General features: G+C 39.1%; 1 protein-coding gene across 7 annotated transcripts in view; it reads left to right on the forward strand.

The window, feature by feature from the left end:
* Positions 1–647: 647 nt before the first annotated feature.
* Positions 648–22,164, forward strand: part of FAM184A (family with sequence similarity 184 member A) — a 74,085-nt gene continuing 52,568 nt past the window's right edge. For all 7 annotated transcript variants that reach the window (XM_054279326.1, XM_054279328.1, XM_054279329.1 and 4 more), the window contains exon 1: positions 648–821. In XM_054279326.1, coding sequence (XP_054135301.1) covers positions 654–821 — 168 coding nt within the window. In that variant the 5' untranslated portion in view covers positions 648–653. The remainder of the gene's footprint in view (positions 822–22,164) is intronic.

Below are 22,164 nucleotides of genomic sequence, written 5' to 3' on the forward strand. Positions count from 1 at the left end.
ACCCCGGGGACCAGCTCCATCCCCTCGCACACCCGCACCGTGGTGCCCTGCCCGGAGCATCCCCCGCCACACGCTCGGGGCTTCCCACCAGGACAAGCCTTGGGCGCTCGGCGCAGGCGGCCCGAGCCCTGCCGCGGAGGGGCAGCGCTGGCTGAACTCCGACTCCCCCGCGCCGTGCCCGGGCCCCGGGGGCCAAGGGGCTGTCTCCGCCTTCTCCCGCAGGAGGGCGGGCTCCCTGCTCCCTGCTCGGTTCCCGGGAGGGGGAGCGGGAAGGGGGAGCCGGGTGCGCGTCCCCCTCGCTGGGCGGCGCGCGCGGCCGCGCGCGGCCGCGGGCGGGCGGGGCCGGCGAGTGACGCGGGGGCGCGCGGCGTAAACAGCGCGGGGGCGGCCCTGGCAGCCGCACCGCGCCCGCGGCCCACCCGAGCGGCCTCCCCCGCCCGGGGACGCGAGCAGGAGCGGAGAGGAAAGGCGAGCGCCCCTTCGCGCAGCGTCCCCGAGAGCTTTGACGCCGCAGCCCGGCGGGGGCGGTGGCCGAGTGAAGCGCCCGGGGCGGGAGGAGCCGTCTCGGGCAGCGAATCGCGGCCGGGGCGCCGGGCACGGTCCTCGGTGAGGCAGGCAGGAGCCCGAGCGGCGGCGGGAGCCGGGCGGTGAAGATGGCGACCCCGGGCATGGGCTGGCAGCAGCCGCAGCACAGCTACGGCGGCGGCTCCGCGCCCGGCGCGGGGAAACTCGGCTCGGGCTCGGCACAGGCGGGGCTGGGCGCCGAGCAGAGCGCGGACCTGCACTTCAAAATGAGCAAGAAGATCGCCCAGCTGACGAAGGTGAGGGAGGCGCGCCGGCTCCTTCGCCGCCTCGGGTGTCTTCCTCCTCCGCTCTGTCTCCTTTCGCTCCTTGCCCTCATGCGGGCGGCGATGGGCCTGGAGAGGTGATGGGGGGCTGATGGCAAATGCGGGTGGGATGCGGCCGGGTTTGTAGCCCGAGGCCGAGCCTGGAGCGCCGTGGGTGCCCGGAGCATCCCCCGGCCCCGCGGGCAGGAGCGCGCCGCGGTCCCGCGGGGAGAGCCCCGGGAGCCGGGGCTGGAGAGGAGCCGCGCACCGGAGCTGCCGCAGTACCGGCCCCGCTTCGGGGTGCCCGAACCCCGCCTGGCACAGCCAGGTATCCCCGTGTGCGGGAGCGGATCCCCGACTGCGGGGCTGGCGCTGGTTATTTATTCTGCGGAAATTGTGGCTTCTCTTCTAGCGCTGTTATAAGCCCTTGAGACTCGGAAGTCTCTTTAAATGGGGAAATTCAAGTGATGCTTGCCTTTCCTTTGCTGAAGTGCTGTTATTTAAGGTGTCTGGTAATAGCTTAAACGCCTTAGAGGGTGACGGTGAAGTGTGAGAAAATTTCTGGTCTGCTGTTGCTGATTGAACGGTTTTCATTATGTCATCCCCAGCCTAGAGAATACATTGTATCTTTGTGAGAGGCTGGAGTCAAGCTAGGAGGTGTTTTTAAAGCCTATTGATAAGGCAGGTAGGCCCAATGTTTCAGATGTGATTTAGTTAGAATAACTTAAAACAGTGTTTAGGTACTGTAATCTCTCTTGTGTGATGCTCAAGCTGTAGGCAAATGGCATTAGTTAGGAAATGAGAGGCAGACTCTCTCTATTAAAGCAGAAGAAGTAATTTTTGTCCAGAATCGAATTGCTAAAACGTTTAAAGGTAATTTTAAAGCGCTGTGGGAACTGCCAGTGTTCTTTACATGTATGCTAAAATGGATGAAGATGACATTTCGTTGGAACTAAGAGTGAAGAGAATGAAGACTGCTGGCAGGCTCACAGTGGAGGCAGTTCACATTTATGTACAGTTGATGCACCATTGACCAGTTAAAAATAGTATTTATTGTGGCACACTGTGCACCTTAATGTGTTGGAAAGCTGATAACTGAGGGGTATCTTGTCCTTGAATTCAAAGTTCAATTTCTTTTGATGTTAACACCAGTGGAACTCTTAATTCCATAAAGAGAAAAAATAAGTTGAAGGATCTCTTTGCTTTTTCTCCATGTGCATATAAATAATGAAGTAAAGCCTTAAAGATATTACTACAGCTTTGTGCTCCCTAAAAGGTGTAAAAAGCACCTGGAGACCCTAAATGGGTTTTAGGCTTACCTTAAGGCCTAGGTGCATGTGTAAAGTAATACTTTCAAAGAAGAATTTATATCTGTGTGTATGCCTTTGGTATATTTCCCTCACTTTCTCTAGGAAATTGCCCAGCAGTTTATAGTTTATTTCAGAAGCAGCATTCCACTTCTGATGTGAAGTCATTTGTGTGTGACCCACGAGTTCCACATCACTGAGCATGTGCCATGTATACTCTCACTTACTATGCATCAGATATCTTGAGGTGGATGTGAGTTAATTATGGATTTAAATGCATGGTGCTGAAATATTTTGAACTTCTGTACTGGAAAATGCAAAGACAGTAAAAGTAATTTTTTTTTCAATTTTTTTTTTATGATCCACAATAAAGTTCATCTAAGATTCTGTGTATTGTATGCAAGTCTGTCCTGACAAAGACTTCAGAATAGTGTAAATAAAATCTGTGAGTTGTTTTCTGTTGTGTATTTCAAATAATTGCAAACTATGTGCTCATACAAGGAGTTTACAAGTGAATTAGGCTTTTGCAGGGCTGGAGTCTTGTATGTGCAAGTCCCAATGACTTGCAGATTCTGGTGGTGTTGTAGTTTGCATGTTGTGTTCTGTTTTCAAGTTTTAGGGAGAAAGCTTGGGAAATCAGCTGATCTTCACTGGGTGAAGTTCTGGAGTGAATAATAGTGCTTTTAAGTGTAAAGCAAGGTGTATATAAAAATACTTCTCTTGCACCTATTGCAACAATAAAATTAAGACTTTTAAGATGAGGATTAAGATTAAAGGTATTGTATAAGATGTATTTCATCAAAGTAGAGGTGCACATTTTGACAGTTTTGTAGCTAGAGGGCTCAGGTCCTACATTTCTGTTGATCTAGCTGACCTTTCAGGAAGGGAGGCTTAAAAGAATTATAGAAACTTCTGGGTAAAGTATGATCTAAACTTTCTAATCTGATCTAGAATCTGAAGCCTGTTTTGATAGCTGGCTGCAGAAATCAGTCCTTGGGAAATGACTCAAGCGACAGGGGAAAAATATAAATGTAATAAACTTAGTTTTCCTAAGTGAGACTTATTTGTCAGAGAAAATTAACTTCACTTTGCAGAAGAATCCTTGAAGTAAGGTGTTGCAAAAAAGATTTGAGGATATATCTGTTTAGGTCTTTTGACCAAATTCTGCTGTTCTAGCTTTGTCAAAGGCTAACTAGCATATGTGCATAAAATTCCTCTTCAGTAATCCAGAAATTTATTGGTATGAGTACCACTTCTTAATTGTGCTTCTCAAGTTGTTTAGTGTCATATATAGGTACTTCTTGCATGTCTTTCAACTGTTTGTTCTAACTCTTCTCTAAGAGTGCCTTGAAGATATAATAATTCTCCGTGTGGCTTTAGAGCAGAAGACACTCAAGCAGATTAAAACAAACCCACCAATATAGTGTGGTAAAAGATCCAAATGCTCATTATCCAAGGAGTACACTCAGTGAAGTTATCCAGACAGCTTCTGTCTTCTGACAAAAGAAGTGTGACTCCATACATATTACTTTAATTTGTGACTCCATATTACTTTTGTATAGTTTGTATTATGAGCCTGGAGTAGGAGTAGAAGAAAATGCTTTCCCCACAGAGGATGAGGGTCACTCATGAATTAAATGTAAAATTCCAAAACTAGGATTCCTCAGTTATGTTTTCGCATTACTTAAGGGAATCTGATGTTTTAGCCAAAACAATACAGGAACACAATTAAAAGGTGAAATTTGTTTAATAACCAGAATTAATCAGTAATTCGGAGTGAGGCAAAATAAGGTATGAATCCGGTTCACTGAGCAAAGCACTTCTTAAGTGCTTAACTATATTTTTACTTTTGGGTAGGAGAGAAAGACTTACTTGATTTAACTTTATTATGCTTAATTCGCAGGGGAAGGTAAAACAAGTGGTTAGAAATGCAGGTCTAAAATAACCAAGATGATACTTCATGTCATGTTCGAAGACTGCAGTAGACTGTAACTGAAGCAATTTTAGGTCTTCCTCTTCAGTATAAGCTCCTTATTCTCAGGCATTCTGCGAGATCTGTGTACCAGTTTGGGATAAAGTAGCATCTGACACAAAGATTAAAGCCAACAAGAAATAAACTGTGATTATGAGATTGCATATATGTGTTTGTACTACTGCATGCAGGAATGCTAATGCAGTGTTGAATTATGCCTGCTGCAGATGAAAATATACATATATATTTAATTAGTTTGCATAAGACAACTGGATTTAGAAAAAAAAGCAAGGTGTTGCCATGCTTATATCGATAGGAGAAAATGGTGTTAGTTTTCACAATTTCCACAAGAGTTCAGGAGGCTTGTTTCTCATTTGGATTTGTTGGGGTGTTGATTTTTTTGTTGTTGTTGTTTTGCTTTTTTTTTCTCTTTCTTTCTTTCTTTGTGATGTAGTTTGTAGCTTGGGTGTTTCTGATTGAGAAATCCATATCCTAAGTGTGTTGGTAAAGTCTGTTGTGAAAGTTTTGTGACATCAACATAAATCTGTGACTCCTACATAATAGCTGCATGATTTGTGCTGGGACTATAAAAAGAGACTCTCATTATTGGTTTGGTTGTATGATATTTGTTGCAGAAATTTTATATTAACTGCAGCAGATCTGATGGGAAAGAAGCACTGGGTAGTGTTGGTGGATGAGAAAATACAACCTGGCAATGTGCTCTTGCACAAAAGCACCCCAGTATCCAGGGCTGCACCAAGGGAATGTGACCACCAGGTCAGGGAAACTGATTCTCCCCCTCTACTTTATTCTCCTGAGACCCCACCTGGGTGCTGTGTCCAGCTCTGGGGCCCCCAGCGCACAAAAGACATGGAGCTGCTGGAGCAAGTCCAGAGGAGGGCTTGGGAGAGGATCAGAAGGCCATGGAGAGAGTCCAGAGGAGGCCACAAAGATGATCAGAGGACTGGAGCACCTCTCCTATGAAGACAGGCTGGGAGGGCTGGGCTTGCTCAGCCTGGAGAAGAGAAGGTGGTGTGGAGGCCTCAGAGCAGCCTTCCAGTACCTGAAGGGAGCCTGCAAGAGAGCTGGGGAGGGACTTTTGATAAGGTCCTGTAGCGATAAGACAAGGGGGATTGGCTTTAAACTGAAAGAGGATAGATTTGGATTAGATGTGAGGAAGAAGTTCTTTACTGAGAGGGTGATGAGGCACTAGAACAGGTTGCCTAGAGAAGCTGTGGATGCCCCATCCCTGGAAATGTTTGAGGCCAGGCTGGATGGGGTTTTGAACACAGAGGTGTTGTGGAAGGTGTGGAAGGGGGGTTGGAATTGGCTGACAGTTTATGGTCCTTTCCAACCTTAAACTATTGTGTGATTCTGGAAGAAGAGTCTGTACATGCCATGAAGATGATCTCTACGCTACAGTTAGCATTTTTGTCTATTTAATGTTTTATACAGTTTCTATTTATTAATGTTTTTCCTTGGTACATACTTAGAACTTGATGGTTCCGTTTTGGAAGGGTTCCAGAAAAATCAGTTCAAAGATGATGGTAACAAAGTTAACCAAGGCACATCATCCTTGAGTAAACAAGAAACTAGAATCCAAGATTCCTGAGACCTGACTTCTGTTCTCAATTCTTCCAACAGCTTCTTGCTTATATTTGGGAAAGAAAATCTTTGATTTTTCCTATGTTAGAGAGAAGTACTTAGACAATAGGCATTAATGTTGTCAATCCAGTCAGTTTCTAGGGGATGTAGATAGTAAATTTATTTCAAAGACTGAAGTGCAAATTTGATGATTTTTAATTCAGATGCTTATGGTTTTTGTTGTATGTACTCATTTTCTGGGATGGTTAAAGGTCTTCCTCAGCAGTCACAGAATGCAGTTTTATGCAAGTAAGAGCTGTAAGGTTTCACTTATATAAATGATTCTTAACAAAATGTTTCCAGTGAAACTTTGTCAGTTTTTATTTGGAAGTATTCTGCCTCAGGAAACAAAACAACTAAACCTCTTGCAGAAGGTTCATTGTGCATAAAATTATACAAAAACTTTAAAAAAAGAGCCTTTAAAACCAGGGAAGACATGAGAATTTAAAAATCCCTGTAGAACTGTTTTGATGTTAGCTGTCATCATGTTGTAGTTGATGCCATTAACAGTTTTGTAAAAACTTGGGACTTAGCTTTTTAAGCAGCCTTATGTCATCTCTCCAATGTGTGTTAACACTGGCAGTAGGCCAGTATTTGTAACAGTTCCAGGATTGCATGAAAAGAACTGAAATTTTGAGGCGGGTGTGATTTAAGTATGTATTTTGATGTCAGCATTTTCCATATTATTCTAACTGGTAATGTGTGAGCAAATATTATGTTACTACATTAAAAATAGTAGCAAGGGCTAAAAGATATGAAAATTTAATATTAGATATTCAATTAATTTACGTTTCTCTGGAGATATTTAACTTTGTTTTGTGTTAATTATTCCAAAGATAGCTGAAATAAGTCCTCTCAGAAGGGAGAGACTTCTCAGGTAGGAAATGAGAAACTTGCTCCAGAAATATTGTTTATCTTAAAGTTTTTCCTTTTTTAAATCATGCTAGGGTAGTTTATCCATCTTCCTTGTCAGACTCTTTCTGTGTCATATTCCAACTCTGTCCTTATTCCATAGTAATTATGATCTTAGCAAGGGATATTCACAGAGAAGTTCTCTGTACCCATGATAGTATAAGCAGAAAGGTGGAACTGGGTAAAAATATCATGTTTTTCATAACATCTGATATAGTTCAGAAGAAGTCAGTAGAGCTTTCAGGGTCTCAATATCTTCTTCAGAACTTCAGTAAAATCATCCGTTATTTTCTTTGTCTGAATGCTTTCTGGTTGATGTACTATAAATTGCTTTAAAGCAGCTGTGGCTTGTAATTTAGACCTGAAGAGATCTTTCTTACCATCCACGTTTTGTAGGACAAAAATTATGGAATTTGGTGATTAATAAGGATCATATAGCTCTCAAATGGTTCTTCCCTTCATTATCATTGCAAACCTGTAAGGTGAGACTGCAGGGATTCTATGTTGACCTGATGTGGGTGTATTTCAGAGCTCAGTGTTGTGATGTGGGAATTGGGTCAATGACTTCACAGTCTTTTATCACAAGACATCAAGAAGAAAGAAGGAGGACAGGAATGAAATATTTTGAATATAAAAAAGAAATATACTCAAATTAATTCCTTTGCTCTCCACCCACATAGTTTTAATGGTTGATTGGTAACTCAGAGTTCTTCTGAGGCTGCTGATAACTCGATGTTCTAAAGATGTTTCCTGTATGTGTGTGTAGTTGAAAGTGTGGTGTTGCAAAACTGTCTGATCACACATTCACATATGTTACTAGTCTAAAATGCCTCTTGTGGATATATCAGCTTCTTGGAGATTTTTTTTTTCTCCTCATTTTATGAACATCTAAAACAATAATAAAAATTAATTGATAAATAAGTAAACTGGGGGAGACGATAAATGGCAGCTGGGGGTATAGTTTAGTGGTAAACTTGCAAGTGTTAGGTTTACAGCTGGACTTGATGATCTTAAGAATCATGAGGTTGGAAAAGATCCTGAAGATTCTATATGCATCTTCTTGTTTAGTATTCACTGCCAAAATTAAGTAATATAGAGTTACAAAGAGCTGGAAGACTGTGAGATATTATTGCTCTGATCTGTACTTCAGCTGTTAAATCCCATACATCAACACTTTAAGGATATTTAAAGAAAAGCTGGAAAGACGTGGATTTTACTACTAACGTCAATGTTAACAACATCTCAACATTTAAAAACTAGAGAAGGAAGAACATTCAGGACACAAACTAAACCTGATATTGCAACACCCGGGAAGTTTAAAATCTGCCAATGTTTAGCTGCTTTTATATAGGGCAATATAAACCTTATGAAAAAAAATTAAGACATATTTTGAATATATATTGATTTAAGGTTTTGTTGTTGTTACTGTTTTCAGCTGAGTACTGCTTTATGGAAGAAGGCTTTTGCAGTTTTCTTTTTACATGGAAGTGCCTGTTCAGAGTTAAAAATGCAATACTGAAATGCTTTCCTTCAGATGTAGAAGTTGTAAACTGGAGAGTCCTTTATGTGTATTTGACAAAGGAAATGAGTAGTTGAACTCTGTAACTGTACAAGGTATTTATAGTTAAATTATTTCATACACTTGCAAATTAGTATGAGCACAGCACTCTGAAGTACTCAATCCTGTAAGGAGTTTTGGTTTGGCAGTCTTACAAAAATGTATCAGCAGAACAGTCTGGTGGGTTTTTTGGTGTCGCTTTTTTGGTGGTGTTGTTGGTATTGGAAATATCACGCGCAAAGAACTTGTTTCAAATTGACAGACTGAACACTCCTTTAGAAGAAGACAGATTGCAATTTAATATTAAACATTGTGTTTTTGTGCATTCTTCAAGCACAGAAGTGTATTTGGCAATAGCATTGCTTTGCGTACTGTTTGTATAGTACTGTATTGTCATGCAACCTCTTGGTTACACATACTTTAGTTTTTAATGTCTAGAAGTACAATTAAAGGTGTATGTCTAGGTGTAGAGTTAGATGTACTACATGCATAGAAGTGTTATTTGTCATAAGTCATTGTTTTGGTGCAGTGACTTCTAGCCCTGAGTAGTTTCTAAGCACTTAATTAATTTCAGTATCTCATCCTTTGAACTCAGGCTTTGGCTTTAATAAAACCAGTAATTTTGTCAGTGACACTACTGTTTTTCACCCTTCCAATTCTCCATTGAAGCTTCATTCTCCTTTGACCTGTAAAATGGAGGAGGGCATTACCTTAAAATAGTCACTAACTTTTTCTAGTTGTGTGCAGGCTTGTTGCTAAATAAACCCAGCAAATCTCAACATAATATTATGAAATCAGATGTATATGTCTCTTGGCTGATACAAGTTAGGCAGTAGTAAGCCAGGCATCTGTGTATTCTTCTAATGACTGATGTCATACCAGTAACCAAAGGCATTACATTCCAAAAATAACCAGAGAAACAAAACAGTCTGAAGCTATTCACCATCTTGTCCTACTTAATGCATATTACCTGGTTCTGTTTCCTCAGCCAGGCTCTTCTAACTGAATCTAGAAGGCTGGGAGGAGGAGGAAGGGCCTTTTGCTGAGGTTGTCACTTGACTCGGATCAAAATGACAGCTTTTAAAAATAGCTAATGTTAAAAAGTTCATGAAGTCCTTCAAGATGCTGCCATTAAATGAAAGACAACCTTTTAGCTGCAAGAAGTAGTATGAGGTGAATATGAGAAGTACTCATTTTCTATTTTAATTTTTATGAGATTAAAGTAATTTTTTCATCCAGTGTCCTAAAATTTAATTTCTAGAAATCTGAATTGTAATGTGTTCATAAAACAGGTGTGCTATAATCCAAAGATTTGTATTTGAACAGTGTTTTTGCTCACAATGTGACTGAAAGTAATAACTTCTAGTAAAGGGTATCTGACACTGCCTTCTCAGATCTAGTATTTTGCATTATGGATGCTGATGTGTTTGGATAGGTTGTACTAAAATGTATTGCAGTAATCTTCTGTGACCGCCTTTGTCCTTTTAAAATTTGACAAATGAAGATAATGGGAAATTATTTCTTTAATAAGGATTAAGGAAAAGGACTTGATTTTTTTTTTAATTTAACTGCTTTGTGTAATTGTAAGTGTAGGTTTCACACTTAATATATAGTTTATTGTAGCTAGTTGCAATAAGTAATCAACTGTATGTTTATACATAAAAAGACAAAACACCTTGAAAATCTATGCATGCCTTTCTTCTCAACATTAACCAGTCTTATCAACATAACTCATTTATTGAAGAAAATACTTTGTTGTGACACAGAATGGTAGAAATTTATTTGAAATTTTGGATTCTATTATTTTGTCTGTGTTGTTCACTAGCTTTGAATCTATTGTGTAGCGTTATTGTGTTAACTTAGAGTTATATGTCTTATATGTCAGTCCTTTCCCCAAAACCCCTTCTCTTTTTTCTTTTAAACACACATTTCCATTTGCTTTATGCTGGGGCTGTACTTGGACACAAAGCTCAGTTTATATATTCCTTGAGCTGACCTGGAAGTGTTCTGTGGCCAATCTTTCTATTCCTGTCATTCTTGTCTTCCTTTATTTCCATGCTGTGTTTCCCATCCTGTGAAGGGTCCACACTGTGGATTGAAAAGGTATATATGGCAATTTGGTGTATTAGGTATATTCTGTCTTGCCTCCAAATATCTGATGCATGAGATTGTAATTCTTATCACTTTGGGCAGACACTGCTTTAGGAGATGTGTTCTGAACAAGTGAAGAGCCTGAAGCAACTTTAGCCTCTGTTAGTTTGCATTCTTTTCCATAGCTCTGAGCTGATACTTTACAATAAACTAGATTTCAAATACCGGATTGTTGGGAGGGTGGAGGATGTTGTTTGTTGCTGGAGTTTTTTGTTTTGTTTTGTGGGGTTTTTTTTTGATAAAGCTGTTTGTGTAATAGACTATTTACCTCTAATGGAAATTTTAAAATGTTTTGGGATGAGGTTTTGTTGTGGTTTGTTTTTTGTTTCTGTGGGTGGTTTTTTTTGGTTTTTTTGTTGGTTTTTTTTTTTCCCTTATGCATCTATGCTCCCTGGTCCTGAGGGAAATTAAATTTCCTGCTTTCAAAAAAACGTTAGCTTGGTAAAGTCATAGATAGAAGTAACACACCTTCTCACTCTAGAATATTAAAAAAACTTACATACTGATGATAAACTCCAGCTTCTCTATGGGCCTATATGAAATTTTGATAAAGTTGGTCCCTTTATTCAAGTCCTAGCTCACAAGTTATGTTCAACTCTACTTTCACTACTAATCTTGAGCCTCATCTGTTCCCACATATAGAAGAGGAATTCTTAAAAGAAAAAAGGAAACTTTATTAAAGCTTTAGAAAGAAATGAAGACAATTCTCTGGTCTTGAAAGCATAAAAACCCAGTCACTTTTATTGGGAGTAGTCTTAAGTTTACCTACAAGCACTAATTTTATCGAAGAACACAATCTGTATGTACTTAGTGAAGTGTCAGGCTGTATGTGTGTTTCTTGGGAGACTAGTGAGGCTCTCCTCTTGGGAAGAGGAGCCTTGGCAGGCGCTTTGCCTGTGGGCTGTGTTGAATTTTTCTCCTGACCCACGTTGCCCCTTGGCAATGGGGGTGGGCGGCAGCCACAGCTCTCCGTGGTACCGAGTGTGGGGCTGCCTCCACACCTTGTCCTCACCAGCAACCAAGTCTGACTTGGTTTATGCAAACCAGTGCATTTCCCTGCTGGCAAAATCTCGTTAGAGGCCCAGCTTACATAACTACAATTTCCCAAATGTTTTATGTAGTCGGTGTGGCGAGCTATAACATTGATTCTGCTGAGCACCATGGAGGTAAGTGCAGTGAATTATTTCTCTGAAAGTGTGTGCCATGCTGTGTCTTCCCCAGAAACCTAGCAGAATTAAAAACCAAAAAGGACAAAGAAATGAAAATTAAAGCAGGCACTGGTATTTTTCAGAGTTCTGTCTGTAAATTAAGTAATGTTTGAGAATATTTGAATGAACAGCAGCATTTTCTTAATTTTGTCAGGACTCTGAAAGAGGGGTTTATGTTTGATTTTTGAAATCTGACTTACAGAATATACCACAAAAAAAGGATTAAATATTTGGTTTTATTCTATTCTGAAATAACTGCATTTTTAGCTTATAAGGATCTTAAGCTGGAAATGCAATTGTCTTGTCATAAAATTCACTAAAGATATGTCTTCTATTTCTGGATGTTGCCCAATGTATCTTAGGTTCAGAAGTCCTCAAAATAAGAAGAAATTTCCTATTGAAATAACATACTATTAAAACCCCTTACTTTGATGTTTAATCAAAAACAGTGATCCAGGTTTGTAAGATGAGTACCATTTTCACCCTCTTCCTCCATTTAGGTGTTACTACTTCTTGTTTTGGGAAATTCTGAGCTTAATATTACTGTGCTGAGAGAAAATTCCTTTGTTTGTATGTGGAATCATTTTGTAGAATGAGGATCTCTAGGGATCTATATACCTGAAAGGCTAAAATCAGATATGCAAATATTTAAGAAATAAGTGTGAAAGGAAATGCACCTCTGAGACAAACACAACTTGAGAATAGCCCTTGGCCTGTCCTGTTTTCCTTGCAGCAATTGAAGGTCCAGTCATATAGCAGATGTGTCAATTATACTCTAGATAGGTGATTCGAGGGTAAATGAGGTTCTTTCACGTAGGGAGGCAGATTGGGGAATTTGTACATCTGTCAATACATACTTTTTTTTCTTCAGTGTGTTTCTCAAGATTCTTGGGAAATTGTCTGAAGCTACTATGCTACGGATTTGAAATGTTTTTTTCTGGCATAACCTGATTGATAGAGGTTGCCAGAACTGAAAAGGGATTTTGACTTGGTGTTGGTACTGCCACACCTATCCCAGCACAAGGGTATTGATTTGTGGTTGCAAGTACATCCCAAGGCAGCCTGTAACAGGAGGAAATAGTTGTTTCCAGTTGAATGAATAATGAATTGGGATACACAATGAATTAGTTGGATACTTTGCTTTGAGTTCTAGAGTATTTTTATGTCTGGTTCTGTGATTGAAGACTGCCCAAAATACAGGAAGTATACTGAGAACGTAATGAAAATGCTGGAAAACTAAGAGATACAAGCACATGTTTAACTTTTTATCTGTAAAATGAGACATTTCTGAAATATACATAGCTCTGGTTTTATGCATAAAGCTTGTTCATTTTTAATGAACTTACCATGAAAAAACCTTACACATTCAGGAAAGAGATTTTGTTTCGGAAGCTGTATTGTATGCAGTCTCTTTAAACTTTAAACTATATGTAGAAAGCCATGGAAATTCTCAAAAAGTATAGATTAAAATTAGGGGGAGGATCTGCTGGAAACAGAACAGAGCTAAATATCAAAAACTTTCATCTTTATTAGAATCTTTCCTGACTCTGTAATGAAAGCAGTGTTGAATTAGTAGCTGAAGATACTCGTGCTTAGTGTGTAAAAGTGATGTTAAAAACTCAAAGCTTAAATGGTATTTGCTAGCTAATTTGGAATTCAACTTTGAAAAAAGTATTAGAAAATGTAAGCAAATTTGCTGTTAACTGTTAAATACCTTAAATTGTTCCATGCTGTTTCTTAACAAGTTAAGATGTGAGTTATAATTTTCTGTATTGAATTACAGCTGGTGTATTGACAGTTGCATTGTACATAGAATAGTCTTAAAATGGGCCTTGGAATGATATCTCAATGTGTTCTCTGTATATGAGTTGCATAATTAATTCTTAAATTTTTGTCTTAACTAATCGTGTATTTTGTAATATGCCACCAACTTAGCTTATTTTTTGTTTCCCTTATTGTGTAAAAAGTGGAAGATTTCTGCAGTAGTAGTCAGAACTAAGCATGTTTGTGTGAGACTGAAAATATATATGCTGACAGGTGCGTGATACAGACCTGTACCCACCAGAGGCCTTGAGCTAATTATTTAATGTGAACTTGCACACAAGTGCTCAGTGGTTGCTTTTTTTTTTTTTCATTTCTCACAGATCTACTTGTTTGATTCATATGTGTTCCTTGATTTAAGACTGCCACTGATTTACCACTTGTTGAATTTAATAAAGGAAGTAATATATGCTGAAAAAAGAAGACTTCTTAGTGTTCCTTTAATCATCTTTATCATATTAGCTATCACAGATTTTCTTCTTAGGCTAGCTAATCACAGTGAAAACTTGATGTCTTCATGAAGATTCTTATTTGACTGACCCATCAGATGTGGGGAACTTTTGTTGGAAGTGCAAAATTCTGAACAGTCTTAACCTACGGAATTCTGTATGATGAATTGCTTGAAGAATAGCAGTTAATGTCTCTCATTTTATGTGGAATAAAGTATTGTGAAAGAGGCAAATCTGGCAAATCATTTACAATATAAATACTCTTAAAATAAGAGTATTGTATTCCAGCTGCCAAGCAGAAACAACAGTAGAAGCCTTTATTACAATTGCATGAGACAAGTTTTTAACAACATTCAGTAGGGTAGCTCTCCAGAAGATTATCTCACTTATGAAGTTTTGGTTCAACAGGATAGCCATGATAAGAAAGTATAGCTTTTGGGCTGAGTGTTCAGGATTCTACTTTTACTGTATTTATTGGGATGAATAGAAAAAAGAGATGCTTTAGGACAAAGCAGTATAATTATATGCTTTTATAAGAGCATCAATTTTCTTGTAGGTCTCTGATGGAGATACTACAATTTTCCTAGTTATGTATATGAATTTTTTTTCCACTTTATTGAATGATTTAGAAAACTTGTGGTGGAGGGGACTGCACAAACTTTGAGTAGATTAGATACTATGAGGAAGAAATATATTTACTCCTTTTCTTTTTTCTTTTTTTCTTTTTGGTACGACTTTTTAAAGGAAATGTAAAATCAGTTACATCTCCACTGTTCTTTGTTGTGTGGCTGTGAGTCTTGTCCAAGTGTGTGCTAGACAAGTAGACATTAAAGTAGACTAAAGTCTAGCTGCACCTCTGGACCACCTTTGTGGTCAGTTGTATGAAGGCCAGCTGAGGGCTGGTCACTAACAGTGTGCCCTAGAGGTTGGCGTGTTTAACATCTTTGTTGTGAGCTGCATGATGAGACAGAATGCACACTCAGCAAGTTGGTGGCCAGTACAAAAGTGGGACAAGGGGTTGTAAAACGGATGGGTGTGCTGCTATTCAGAGCTGGACAGGCTGGGGGAATGCACTGACGGGGACCTGATGCAAAGGCCTATCTGGGGCAGCGCAGCGGGGACGTGTTGGAATCGACTGGCTGGAAAGAGCCGGGCAGTAAAGGCCCCAGGGTTCTGGCAGACACGGGCTGAACATGGGCCAGCAGTGTGCCTCTGGCAGAGAAGGTCAATGGCACACTGGACTGTGTGGGAATGAATGTCACAGCAGGTCAAGGGAGGTGATCCCTCCCCTCTGCCCTACACCTGGACTGCTGGGTCTGGTTTGGAGGCTCCCCCATATGAGGGAGTCGTGGATGTACTGGAGCAAGTCCAGCAAAAGGCTGCTGTGTTGAGGAGACTGGACCATCTGTCATACTGGGAGAGGCTGAGAGATGCAACTGTTTAGCCTGGAGAAGGGAAGGCTCAGGGGGATCTTATGAATGTGTGCGTACACCAGATGGTGAGGAGTAAAGAGGAGTGAGCAGGCATATTCTTAGTGGTGTCTCATGAAAACATAAGGCAATAGGCACAAACAAAAACAGAAGAAAACACTTTTTTTTTTTTTTACTGTGAGGATGGTCGCATTCTGGCACAGGCTGCCCACATATGTTGCATCGTTGTCTTCCTTGGAGACATTCAAAACCCACTTGAGCAAGGCCCAGCATAGTCTGGCCTTGCTTTGCTCAGGGTCTAGGTTATACCAGATAACCTCCAGATGGGTCTTGTGACCTCAGCCTTTCTGTGATTCTGTATACACGGTGTTTCTATAACAGCTGCTGTGTTGAATGTGTAAGTTGTGAGTGTCACATGCCAAAACTAATAGTCATTATTGTGTAACTATTGAGGTGCAGCTAGGAATTAGGTTTTTTTCCATTGCATGATTGGTACCTGTAGGTTACTGGAAAGTATCCCAGTAGGCCACTACAGACTTGTCCTAGATTCATCTTGGGCTTGGCTTTGAAAATAAACTTGGACTCTCAACTAGGTGACTGTGCTACCTTCTGCTTACTTTGACTTTGCTTCCATAATGTTAAAAAAAAAAAAAGTCAAATTAGTGAACATGGATTTTATTTTGTTGGGTAAAATCTAGATTTTTTTTTTCCAGAGGAAAGAAGAGAAACTGCTTCAAGGTAGTTTCTTTCTGGGAAAGTAGCTCAACTTCTGCAGTTATTAAAAATTCCATTATTGTGGTTGGAATTTCCTTTATTTATTCTGGAAACTTAGCATTAAATCTTCCAGAGGTGGTTTGTAGTTAAAGCCTTCTTGAAGAGGGAAGAGGGAGAAGAGGGAGAGATGCCGTAGATAAAAATACTGTGTTGGGAGTCTTGCCGTATGTGTTTTTCACTAATATTTCTTTCCTGTGGAACTGTATATTTGCTTGGAAGGCTCCATGCCTTTCCTTCCTTTAACAAGTCTGGAAAGTAGAAAATCAAGTACAAGCAAGCAATGGATTTGTTTTCCAGTCTGCTTTTCAAAACACTGATGATTTCTTCTTTGATCCACTAGTGGTGTATTCTTATCTGCATGGTCTCATCTGCTGTGAGGAACCACTAGATACTTAAATTGTATAGAGTCTATAGAAAGTCTTGAGGAAATTAAACCCAAAATAGATCAGGCATTGAGAGGACAAGACTTGCAGGCAGAGAGAGTGCAAAAATGAACTTTGTTTCGGTGGTGAAGAGGAAACTGGGAAAACCTTTTCTCTGGCTTGTCATACAATACTGCTATTTTTTTTTGAAAAGAGAATACAAAAAAACCCTTTTGCTAATGCTTTCATCAGCTCAACACTTGAGGACTCTTGAGTAAGAATGAATAGTGTGTATGAGTGATAACAACGCTGACTATGCCTTGCTTTCAGCTTTACAAGCAAACTAAGAGGAAAAGAGATCATCTTTCTTTAGTGTCAAATTCATTTACAATTATCCAGAAGTACTTGTGACATTTTCAGGTGATGGCACTCAGAAATATTGCTTTGGATATCCTCTAGAGGAGATTTCGAAATGGAGATGCTTCATTTTACTTTACATTTCTGCAGTTGTTGTTCTGTCTCTATCATGCCTGCTTTCCTTTCTTCCCCACCTTGTCAAATAAGAGAAAAAACAAATCCCTTTCATTCTAAATATTTAAAGCCAGTTCCCAATATTAGTGGGTACTTCTACAAAAATTGTTTTACTAAAAAGCAGGACAACTCAGCTTGCATACCCTTAGTCATTAAAAAGCTATGTGTTTCTAAGCCATGTATTGAAAAATCTAAAACTAGTCAATGACCACACAAGTTTTCATTATAAACATCTAGTGAAAAATAAATGTTTAAAAATATGACACTTCAGATGGTGAAAGTTAATAGGGGGTTGGATTTGAAGGGGAAATGGATTAAAATTTAAAAGCAAGTTTATAGTATTGAACTATAATGAAAGTTAGCTTGAATAGTAAAGCAAGGAGATAGATTTAGAAGGGAATGGGACAGTAATTTTTTAGAATTTGGATTATTTTGAGTGTTATGACTTAATCTATGTAGTACAGATAACTACACTACTTAAATGCTTCTTTCTGATGAAAATACAGTAGGTGAAAGTACAGATTATGTGGTTGTATGAAGTATAATTTAGCCCAGTTTAGCAAAAAAGGGAGACTTAAATTATAATTGATATCAATATAATTGCTTTGACTGGGTTAGACATTCCTTATAGTGGCCTTTAAAAAAATACTTATTTCAGACCAAATAGAAAAACTTAAGCTTTGCTTTCTGACAATAAATAGAATCAGCTGACTAATCTTACCCCTTTTATATGATTGGTTTTTTTCACTCCAAACTGAGATTCTCTAAGTGTGATGGATTTATCATAGAAATATACTTTGCAGAAAATTGCAAATTCTGTTCATCCTTTTAGGCTCTCATTGCTTCAATGTCAGTGAATGTCATCCTTTTAGACATTTGACCCTACTGAAGAGAACTCACTTCCTCAGTGCCATCTCTCATATTTTGCACCAAAAGGCTGTTTTTCTTCTGTGGATGCTTTTTCAAAGAGTAATATGACTTTGCTTTTTATTAAGAAAATGAATAATGGGTGAATTAGAAACTATATTTTCCTTCTAAAAATACTTAGAATGAGAAAAATTTCTGAATGACATTGTCGGGGGAAAATTTCCAACTTCATTAACTGTGGCTTGACTGGCCATTAAGGTGTAATCTGATGACACTAAATACAGAAATTGAAAAAAGAAAGGATCAACTTACTATGGCTAGCAGGTGATTAGAACAGATGAAAATATGGCATCTCTGTTTTCTCTGTAATATAGTTCTGAAACAATGCTGAGAATTTGGGATGAACAAGTAATTTTTAAGTCACAGTGCTGAAGTAGTCTTAGAGGCATTGTAAATAACTGTTGTATTTTTATAACATTTGTATAATAGAGCTTTCCTTCTCAGTTAAGCAAGTTTGAGGTTTAGTACCACTCCATTTGATTTACAAATTGGTTGTGTTTAAAACTACTTGATTTACAAGTCGTTGAGTTTAAAAATAAGGGTTGATTTTCAAGGAGCCATTACAAAACATTTCAACTGTTTTCTGCTAGAATTTGTTCCCATACTGACTAACTTTTGAAGCTGTTTCTAAACAATTTTACCCTCTTTCATAACAGTCTTTCTTCAACATATTCTTGTGTTGTATTAAAACCTGTCATTGTGAAAATAGTTTTGATGTCATAATGAGATAGAAACTTACATTAAACTCTATTTTGACTTATTCTGCAAGCTGATTTTACACTTTGGAACAGAAAGCAAACTTATGTGCAACTAACAAAAGTAAATGTCTCAGTCACACAGGTAATAAATATATTGCTTAGAAATGACTCTGTTTGAGAACAATGCAACATAAATGTACAGAACTGGATTGCTGAACCCTGTAAACTTATGTAACTCCATTAGAGACAGCAATGCCAGTGTAGAACAGCTGAGCATTTCTCTCAGAAATAGATGTCACATAGTAGCCAAGTGGGGGATTAAGTGCCAGGTCATACAAAGCACTAATGGTGATGTCTTCCCTAATTTGGTTTATGGCAAAGAGTTGCACTTCACTTCTATCCAGCTGCTTCTTGTCTTTCTGTCAAGGTCTTCAAGTCCACTTCTTTCTGCCTGGAAAAATTAATTTGGTTCTGGCTTGTACATATAATTCTGAGGTGTTCTGCTCCTGAAAATCAGTTGAATTCAATCTGGCCACTTGCCTGTCCATCTGCAGCATTCTTTAATGGCCATCTTGGCCACTGACTGGAGATGTCTAGTGCATCCCCAACCCATCTCTCACAGTCCTGTGATATTATCTTGATATAGCTCTTCCCATTTAATTGATATTTCTTGTTTGTTTGACATCACAACTACTTCTTTTGTACCTGAATTTTTGCCTCAGCTGACGATATTCTGAAGGTTGTATCATATTTCATAGAGGCATAAAATTATTAAGGTGGGAAAAGGTGCCCAAGATTGAGTCCAGCCTATGACCAAGCACCATTATATCAACTAGACCATAGCACTAAGAGCTATGTCCAGTTGTTTCTTGAATACCTCTGGGGATGGTGACTCCACCAGGTCCCTGAGCAGCCCATTCCCATTCTTGACAACCCTCTCAGTGAGAAATTCCTCCTGACTTGGATGGTGCAGCATTGTATCTGTCTGTCACACTTCAGCCAGATCATGATTCTTTTGAAAGCTGTTTTAAAGTGAACTGTATTTTTCCTTCTTTTCCCTCCTATTTTGTTTTTATACTTATTTGTAAGTGATATCTGCTCTTTTTCTTCCTCAGAAAATGGAGTGCAGTTATTAAATTCCTTTGTTCCATTACATTTTATTGTGGTGAGGAAAGTACCCCACTTTTCCCTTTTCTGCAGCACATCCAAAATAATCATGTAAGGAAAAAAGGGAATTTTCTGCTAACCATATCAGGATGCCATCTGTCTCTGTATCCAGTATTATATTTACTCTGCTTAATGGAATGAGTTTGCCCCCAAATACCTCTTTCTGTCATTCTCACATATGTACTGGTGCCTCTTTCAAATCCCCTTTTGTCCCCTTCTGGTCGTATTTCACTGGTGGACCCAGTCTTGGAAGCACTGTGCTGCTAGAGCAGAAGGAGCAACAGGGCCTGATTGCCCACTTGACCTCTTGTCGTGGCTGAGCTCCTTCTTGGTTCACTGCTGATTGCTAAAATCACTTGTAGGATCACAAATTGTTGTGTCCTGGCCCTGAGGCCTTAGGTTTAAACCACTCCCGACTGCCCGGCTTCTGAACTTGTGAATTCCATTCTCATGTTGCTGCTCAGTATGTTGGGCTATCAAAAGAGGTGCAGGTAATGTGCTCCCCTTGTTGAATCTGATTACAGAGTGCTCTGTAGCTGTAGCTTTACCTGCTGCCTTGATTTTGATTTGTGTTACCTGATTGATAAAGGCTATCCCTGTTCCTGGATTTGGACCAAGTGCCTATTTCCTAGATAGGTTGTGGTAGCATAAAGGTCCTGATAAGCTCCCGAAAAGCCTCTCATTTGCTGTCTGGTACGGCTCTAGGAGAAAGGCCCCAGTGAGTAAATGACCTCTTCAGCCACACTGACCACTCTGTCCCTGTGTTGAGGTGTGCTCTGCCCCTCTTCTTTGAGTGGGACATCTCCTCCCCCACAATTAATTGGACTGTGGCATGCCTTTTTCTGATAATTAAATTTTAAGGTACAGGCACTGTAATAATTTATGAACATGCTGAGCTGTAAATGCAAGCAGATATTTTAAACCAGTAGGATTTTCAGACAGTTCAAAAGAGTTAATATTTCAGTGTGGGCCATACACAAATAAACAAAACACAGGAAGGACTGTAAGTCAAGTTAAATGTGATACTGATCTGTACTTGGCACAGTAGAAATGGATTATCAGTACATCAGATTACAGGTACTTGAGGAGTAGGTATTTAGGAGCATGAAGAAAGGTCCTCTCAGTGTATGGGCCCCTGTGAGGTGTTATACCTACTGCATATAGTAATAAACATTGGGAACTTGAAAATAAAAAATTATTTTTTCTCCTGTGTTTTATTCTCGGTGTGGATGTTGGTGAGTGGTGCATGGCCTTGGTCTTATCCTCTTTTACAGAAAATTAAATGTCTATCAATAAGTGTGAAAATGAAAAATTTCTTATCCAAAAGTAGAGCCCTAGGTAGTAGTGGATATCTGTTAATGCTCAATACTTAGAAATTATGTTGAGCTTCATAGTGTCATTCTTTAAATAATTAATTGTAAACAAAAGTCATTAGAGATTCCTTTGGAAAGCTAGTAGCTGTAATAAAAATAATATTCGTAATTATCCAGTATTTGTTTCCAGAGTTTCTAAAGGAATAAAATACTGAATTTTACTTAGGTATTGAGCTAACACATGAAGACTGTTGAATAACATAAAGGATATTTGAATAATAAATTTTACGTGAAAGTGTGTTTTTTAGGAAAAAAAAATCAAGTTCTTGCCCTCTGTGCATTTTATCTCAAAGGAAGACTGGTGTAGTTAGATCAGCTTTTTGAGGGGGAAGGTATTGGCAAGGGGCGTTCCTTTTACAGCTGCAGACCATATTTGTCCCTTCCCTGCTGATTGTGCTGTGCCCCTAATGCTCTGGCCCAGGTATTTAGAAAGACTTGCAGTGAGCCATGTAGATGAAGAACAGCTGTCTTCCTTCCACCTTTCCTGTGATTTCTAAGAAATCTTGACCTAAAGGTCTAGGTTTGTTTCTGTGTTTGTTGTCAGTAATACAAAGATCTTGATTGACAGAGCATCATCTATTTGTGAGATTTTCCAAAAGGAAAAGATCTTTCTAGAAAAATGGAATTTTTTTAAAATTTAAATTTAAAAAAAAGAAAGATGGGCTTACATAGGTTTTGAGGTTTGCGGTTGTTTTTGTATCCATGTTATAACTGTCTGTCTACTTGTGTATGGGTAGTAACCCATTTGTAATACTGAACTCTGCAATTGTGCTCAGCTTTTATGAAAGGCAGTTTGAAGTAGCTTTGAAGTACTTTCCTGTATCATTGTATTCTTATAATGTGCTAACGACAAGAAATTTGTCCTGTAAAACAAACTTTCTTGGCTATTAAGTTGGGTATTTTATTTTGTCTTAAATTGATCATACTATGCAAATTTAAAAATATATTTCATTTTTTGGACATTATTTGGTCAACTGAAAGAAAAGGGGAAAATTAATGCAATACCTATTGTACCAAAAAACAAATGTTTGTTTTGGACTATCATAGAAGAAA

The sequence above is a fragment of the Melozone crissalis genome, unplaced genomic scaffold (assembly GCF_028551555.1).
Source record: "Melozone crissalis strain CALT ecotype California unplaced genomic scaffold, PUWL_Pcris_2 ptg000027l_1, whole genome shotgun sequence".
Lineage (NCBI taxonomy): Eukaryota > Metazoa > Chordata > Aves > Passeriformes > Passerellidae > Melozone > Melozone crissalis.